Source organism: Tauraco erythrolophus, chromosome 14 (genome assembly GCF_009769465.1).
Source record: "Tauraco erythrolophus isolate bTauEry1 chromosome 14, bTauEry1.pri, whole genome shotgun sequence".
Taxonomy (NCBI): Eukaryota; Metazoa; Chordata; class Aves; order Musophagiformes; family Musophagidae; genus Tauraco; species Tauraco erythrolophus.
The window spans coordinates 23,598,321-23,606,241 of NC_141478.1; the positions used below are offsets into that span (position 1 = coordinate 23,598,321).

General features: G+C 38.8%; 1 protein-coding gene across 1 annotated transcript; it reads right to left on the reverse strand.

Moving 5' to 3' along the window:
* Positions 1-2,810: 2,810 nt before the first annotated feature.
* LOC104377779 (olfactory receptor 5AP2) lies at positions 2,811-3,797 on the reverse strand. Its single transcript, XM_009984644.2, has one exon. It carries the CDS (start codon positions 3,795-3,797, stop codon positions 2,811-2,813), a length of 987 nt encoding a protein of 328 aa, XP_009982946.2.
* Positions 3,798-7,921: the final 4,124 nt, after the last annotated feature.

Here is a 7,921-nt window from a genome sequence, read left to right on the forward strand (position 1 = left end):
ACATCAGCAACCGAGATAACCATTTACGTTTCCCTTATAATCTTGAACAGAAACAACTCTCAGATGTTATTTTTGTTCATCCTTCAGAAGTAATCTAAAATAAACTAATTGCTAGAAGTACTTAATTCTCTTACATTTGCATGAAAGTCTTAACTTTGTACAAATCACAGACATCACCGTGTACGTTGCAGACATCTGGAGTTCTTTTCCACCCTTTAAAAACATTAAATAAGTTTTTTTTCTTGTGCCATCTGTACTGGTAGGAATTTTTCTTGCCAATTTTCATTACCAAACAGTATAGAAAATACTGATACACCTCTTTCTTCATGACAAGCAATCCAGAGTTTCTGATATGATGTGCTTGCTCATAATTTCAGATACTGGGATAAATTTTTCTGCCTTTTGCACAACACTTCAGGACTGTAAATAGTTTTCTGTAGAATCCCAGAGAGAGAGTGAGGTTCAGCTGGTCTGAACTACATGCTATCTTACATTGCTTCCTGAGATATGAACCCCTCTCTGAATTCATTACCACACTCAGAAAACAAAACATCTTGGTATTGCAGAAGGCTGTGAACGACTAAAATGAACTAAAGTTTATTTATTAAAAAAAATCTTACATGAGTAGAAGCAATTAAGTTATCAATAATTAGGTTGAAATTTAAATGTAAAATAAAGTTCAAATAGCAAAAAGTGATTCTCTATTTGAAGGTAACGGGAGGAAGTAAGCACCCTTTGCTAGATGCTTTGTTTGAATTGTTAATCAAATCGGTTTTGATGGTGAGAAAGGAACCCTAAACCAAATAAGATCATTTGTTTTAGACATCTGTCTGGGGATAGGTGTATCACCTTCTGAAGACAGTTATCTCTTTTTATTATCAAGCAGGCAGCAGCAGCATGACATTTAGCTAAAAAGTCTATAGTTGACTGGATAAATTCAGGTGAAATGGATCCTACTTGAACTATAGCTCTTCAGGAAATTAGAAATTCAGCATGAGGTTTCCAAAACGAATTTTTGAAAAGTGTACTAGACCCACATTGAACAAAATATTTTGCGCAATGTAAGGAAACCTGGTAGCAAGTCAAAGAGTTATTCAATGTAGCTAACTTCAGACATCTGTAATCCAGTGGTTTAATAGTTGTTGACATATTTAGTGACTTTTAAAATGGTCTGGAGTATCCAAGATATCTGCTTAAGACTGGCAAATATAATAGAGATTCACAGGAGACCTGTCCTTCTAGAACGTTACTGGAGACCAGCTGAGATGCTCCTGGATGTCTCAAATAGCACTGAAGGCCTATGCTTGTCTAGTGATTTGAGTCCTGAATTTCTACATCTGAGCTTGTCGTGGAGTCACTTGCCCTATAATCAAAGGAAAGGAACAGACACTTCTAAGGCGTAATTCATCATAGCCTGAAAAGTCCAAAATATGCAGATAAGTCACAAAGTAGAAATGCCTTTTTCCATTTAGTGAGTATGTTGTGAAACTAGGTGACTAACATATGTGCAGAGTTTGTACTGCAGATGTCTAAGTGTGAGTGGATATCCATCATAGAAAGAAATCATTATAAACATTTCTGGGCCTGGTTAATTTGCTTATTGTAGATATATGCTACGGAAGACACAGATGTCTGTTCTTGAGTTCGGAGCTCTAATTAATCACCTGAACTTAGCCAAGGCATGAAAAAGCTTTTCCTGTCTCATGCAGCTTTGTGTGACAAGTGGTACCTATTCCTTTCTATTCTTGCTAATTCCCTTTCGAGTTGTTCCCTCCTCCAGACCCCAGGGATGTTTCCCACCAGCCATTTCTTGCTCTGCTAACTGCTCTCAAAAGCTGCATTTCCTTACTGCGATGGTCACCCCTGTTGCTATGCTGTCTCTTCTCCACTGCTGATTGCACTGCAGGACACTTCAGTGAAGTGTGAAGCTTTGCTAACCAGTATTTCTTTTATTTTCTTTTTTTAGTCGTATTAAATATAAGAACGCACATAGCAAGCACATTTCCATAACCTACAGAAGTTTTCTAAACAGTTCTTTCTATTTCCTAACTGTTATCACGGATAATAAAACTACACATGCAAAATGAACCCATTTCAGGTTGGTAAAGATGATCCTTTCCATTTATCTCTCCTCTCTCCACCAAACACCAACAGAGTGGGCACTCCTCTTTGGAAGTTGGTGCAATGCTGTTGAGGGAGTTTTGCTTTCACTTTAAGGTTTTAATTATCAGTCCAAATATGGATGGAATTGAATTAATTTTAGGCTGGATATCTACATTGTGTGTTCTTCTGTATGAGTTCTTTAGTATATTGAACTGAGCCCTTCTAGAGCTTGGTTTGTATTAACCAAACCCAGACATCCAAAATAGATCAGATGAAGTACATTTAAGCAAATGTTTCTCACTTTCTTCATTTGTAATCAAGGGAGTCCAGGTAACTGTCTTGGGTGTAGACATCTACACCGTAGATGAAAACACTAAGAGTAATCCAGAATATAACATTAATAAAGAAATAGTCTATAAATTGTGTTTTGACTTATTCTGAACTGAATAAAGCAAGCAGGTAGGCAAGAAGAGATGTGCAATAATACATATACAATGATATTGATGGATTTATTTTGCTTACTTTATGGTATTTTCTACACACTCATGTTCTTTTCTGTATCACCTCCCAACTGTCAGCAAGATTATTTACCTGTTTGTTTCTCTGCTTATTTATTTATTTTTAAGATGCACAGCTATGTAGTCCCAAGCTTTATTCAAATTAACTATATTCACATGCCATATAGTTGTGTCTGAACCTGCAACTCATTAAGAATTATTATTCCCTTTTTTTTGAACAGAAAGCAACCCTCTGGAAGCCAGAAATTTACTTGTCTGTTTTTGCAGAGCTTCCCTTACTTCTTTATTTCTCAGACTGTAGATGAGAGGATTGACCAAGGGAGTAAGAATGGTATAAAAAACAGAGAAGACTTTGTTTGGAGACATTTGGGTATCGCGATGAGGAAGTACATAGACAGTTAATATTGACCAGTAAAAAAGTATCACCACAATAAGATGTGAGGAGCAAGTGGAAAAGGCCTTTTTCCTTCCAGTGGCAGCAGGAATTCCCATGACCGTGATAATGATGCAGAGATAGGATGAGAAGGTCAACAGAAATGGAGGCAGTGAGCACACACCTGCCACAACAGAAGTGACAAGTCCTGCCACATGAGTACCACTACAGGAGAGTTTTATCATTGGGAATGAGTCACAGAAAAAATGTTCAATTTCATTAGGCCCGCAAAAATCTAAGGTTGAGATCAGGAATGTTAGTATAGAGTTAGATAGAAAGCCACTTATCCAAGATGCAACAGTCAGCTGGAGACAGAGCTTGCTGTTCATTCGGGACGGGTAGTGCAGGGGTTTGCACACCGCTAGGTACCTGTCGTAGGACATCACTGCGAGGAGATAGCACTCTGCAGCTGCCAAGCAACCAAAGAAATAGTACTGTGTAAAACATCTGTTGACCGAAATACTTCTGTCTCCAACCAGGTAGCTAAGCAGCATCCTCGGCAAGATGTTTGAGCTGTAGCAGATTTCCAAGCAGGCCAAATTGCCCAGGAAGAAGTACATTGGGGTGTGAAGTTGCTGATTAGCCAATATCAGCACAATGACGAAGAGGTTTCCAGTTATGGTCGCAATGTAGATTGACAGAAACATCAGGAAGAGAAGAGAATCCAGCTCAGGGCCATTCCCAAATCCCAAGAGGATGAACTCTGTAACAACTGTTTTATTATTCCTCTCGTGCTTTGTCATAACTTTTGTTCTAATGACAAAACAGGAAATGTTAGCACCAGTGAAGACCTTCACAGTTAAGACTCAGATAATGAAAGTTTCCTCACAGAATAGACAAGCAAAGAGGAAAAAAATCTTTGCATTATCAGACTTGTCGCCTGATTTCTATAAAGATTTCTCACATACCACGTTACTTATTATTCCATGTACTGAGAAGGGCACTTAAAGCTGAAGTAATGCCCGTGCTTCTTCTCTGACACAAGGATACTTTCCAACATGTTTCTAGTCTGCGCAAGCAAATTAAAAATCAACAAAATTCTTTCATTGGATGCCATCACAAGTTTTGTCATATTCCTTTCTGTTGTGAAAAAAAGAAGTATTTGATTCAATATTAAATTAGCCGTATTTCCATTGCTAATATGTATTGAAGCATATTATATACATGTATCATGACCTTTAATGCAGACATTTCTCTTATTTGAAAGAGTCTGAAAAAGAATCCAACTTCCACCAATGAAAATAAGTACAGAGAACATCTGTACCATCCTCAGTATATGTTTGCCCTGCCAAAAAAACACTGAACACACACAAAGGCACCTTCCAGTTGTCTCACCCTTCAGTCTTGTCAATGAGTAGAACAAAGGATTCCAGACTTAAAGAGTTTAACTCACTCTAAAACAGAATGTATCATGTTGTGAAAGTATCTCTCTCTTGTCACCGAGAACTCAGAGAGACTGTAGTTGCCAGACCCTTAACAGTTTAGATAAATCCTACTGCTTGTCACAGTGCTCATTTTGATTTCCCTCTCATATGTACTGAACCCTTACTCCCAAGATTTCCTTACAAATTCCATTTTCCGACAGTTGAGATCTTGGCTTATTTTTTGGATTTGTTCAGTACAAAAATACTCAAAAAAAAAAAAGTAAATAATTCAATGGCCAAAACTAGACACAATACTGTGGTTAAGGCTATACCAGCAAAGGAACTGAACAGAAAACCTACTTCTTTTTCCTTCTGTATAGACTTTCGTCAGCTCTGTTTTTACCCAGATGTGCATGGATTTGGGAGAGGTATTAGCAATGCATTCATGGGGTGCATTTTTCAAGCCCATGCACCTGGCAACACAAATTCCATCCATGACCCTTCACAGACCAGGAGGGACAGCCTTCAGCCCTGGGGTTCCCTTAACACATCCTCCATTACAAATGCAACTTTGGTGTTTTTTTTTCCCAGCCCACTGTCTTCCCAGATCTAGCACTCCAATTTAGCAGCACCCATTTGAGCCATATTCAGTGGGATTAATGCCACCTACCTTGGAACATCTGCATCTGAGGCACTCACCTCAGTCTCATCTTACAGCCTGCAGGAGAAGTAAGGGCTTTGGACTGCAGTCCATCCAATATGTTTTATGTGTCTACTTTGTATAAGCTAAATCGTCTAAGGAAATTATCTGTTTCTTTCCATTGACGATAGCAGGAGTTTAGATATTACTTCAGAAGACAGCTTCTGCCATGCAGACTGCACCTCTTTTTTGAAGTTGCTCACCACCTTTAGGCACCACAGGGAGGTGACCAGACACTATAGCAGTGAAGGCCATATAAGGACATCCATCCAAAAACGTACATCTGAACCACTTATGATGGCATAACTTTGTAAGACTTACACGTTTCTTTCCACAGATCTAATCTCAAATTTTCCTTTAAACTCTCATGCATTCAAACCCCTAATTTTTAGTCAATTTGTCAACATCTGACAACTGAAAACTTTGGAAGTGTGCCTCATTTCTGTGTCAATCAACAAACATTTCAGACCAACACTGTTTCTTACCTGAAACCACAGGAACATTGAAATCCAATTAAAAAATCTATCTCTTCTCAAGGTTTTATATTCATCTTTATTTTCTGTAAGTGCTTGATTTTTTCATGAAAAAAAAAAAGAGAATCAGAGCTCCTTTTTTTTCAAAGACCCTCCCCTCCCAATAACTTCAATCTCTTCCTCCTTTTTTTTTTTTGCCAACTGAATATACCAACTCTTCTTCTCCATTCTGTGGGTAGAGAGTGTTCCTCCCTTCACCTCACTCCTTAAAAGACTTTTCAGAGCTGAGACTAGTGAAATACCCCAGGGGATAATCAAGCAAACAAAAACCTTGGAGAGCTGGTTGTCATCAACCTTATAAGCACATAAAGAACCATTCTTTTCCTGTACACTTTGATTAGAATTAGTATTTTCTTAGCCTGCATTTTAATTACTTTGGGTCTGGATGGAATTATATCAGTAGATAGGATGACAACTGAATGAAAGCTAACTATGATGGTCATCACTGCTATCAAATCAGCACTGTGTTCTGCAGACGTGTTGAAATCTGGAACTGACTAGGGCCTGGATTCAATGCCAGGCAGCTATCCGACTGTCAGCTATTTCAGTCATCCTCTGGACATGTTGCTTGATCTTTTCTGCAGGATGACTGTGTTCCTAGCTGTGGTATCACAAATAAGCGAGAGGATTTTTCCAAGTCCTGGTTTTTAATCTCAACTTCCCAGCTGCATTCAAGAAGACTAGGTAGACTGTGATTTGTTAGTCAATGTTTGGACTGTTTAGTCTCCAAGATCAGACAGAAACAGCTCAATGGATAAATATCTCTTGGCAAAGCACAACTGTGAGCCTCAAAAAGAAAAAAAAACAACACAAGAACATGGGGAAACTCAAAGACCACATGAAAAAAGCGAAGTCCCCAAAAAGTAGAAAAGACAGTTGTATTATGCAAGTACCACTAGATGGCAGTGTAGGCAAAACGATCCGAAATACCAATTTCTAGCACAGTGACTTCGGCCTGTTTCGGTGCAGAGCTGGTCCTAGCTGAACTGCAGAGACTGAATGTCACCCATTTTGATTGCTAACATGAGATGGAATAAATCTGTCTCAAAAATACAAAATCTACCTGTTGACTTTCACATGGGATACCCTTAGATTCCCACCAAGTAGTGGCTCTGTCAGTTCCAGCATAGAAATAAAATGCTTGTGTTCAACCAGACAGTCTCAGCTACATCATTGCCATGGTCTCTGTGTGTGAGTGTCATCTAGAGGCTTTAGTTTGGAGGACAAGGCACGCGAGAAGACAAAGCTCTGTTCCTGGTGCCAGAATGCCTTCATGTAATAAATTCACACGCTATTAATTTGTACCTAGCCTCAAGTATCTATTTACAAACTCCATCTGGAAAGTAAAGAGAGAATAGCTACTGGGCGGTTTGAGTCTTTCAGTAACAAAATTGTCACCTGAAGAGGCTATGGAAACTCTCAGAAGTGTCTGTCTCTTTCCACTGAGAGAGTTACACTGAATATCTAGTTGATTTCAGATATCCATATACCTAGTTAAAATAGTCAAATGTTCAAGAGGCTAAATCTGGGTAAGATGACTCCAGCTTCTAAGTATCTAAGAAGATTTCTGTCCTCCTTTTTAAACCTGGGAATGATTGCTCAGCACTTGAGTCCTAGCTGCCATGTAGCTTAGCCATTAGCCCCAGCTCCCTTGCTACCAGATGGTACCCTAGTGCCTAGGCTATGGCATGATTCTTCATAGGTTCTCTTCCATTTCTCTTAATGACTTCTGCCATGGGGTGGAAAATAATTCAAGGTTCATGAGTGCTGAAAGGGACTCAGTGAGGGACTGTTCCTATCCACAGTGATGTTCTGTACACACTGTGTGCGATGTAAAATGCATTATCTGCTGCAGAGGAGAAAAAGGTAAGCCACAAGGAGGAGATTTTGTATATCTCAGGTGAGTATCTACATTTGGGTATATGGAAGGCTTATAGCTGGTGCTTTTGTGTATTAAGGAAGAGAGAACAAAATGAAAATGTTAAGAATTATCTTTCTTCAGAAGCATTCGTACTGTAACCATATAACCCTGACTCTGAATTGCGTTTGGATATTGTTTTAAGCAGGTGTCCCACCAGCATCTTGCCAATAAAGATAGCAACTTCCTGACGGATTTATTAGAATTTCAATTTGCTTTTGGGCTATGTGACTATTTGATATACAAGTCAATCAGCCAAACTGAGCATTAACAGTAAGTAGGCCCCAGAGACAGGTAATAAAAATGAATGCTTTAGGCTGTACAGAAAAGGAATTTCAGAGAGATGTACAGG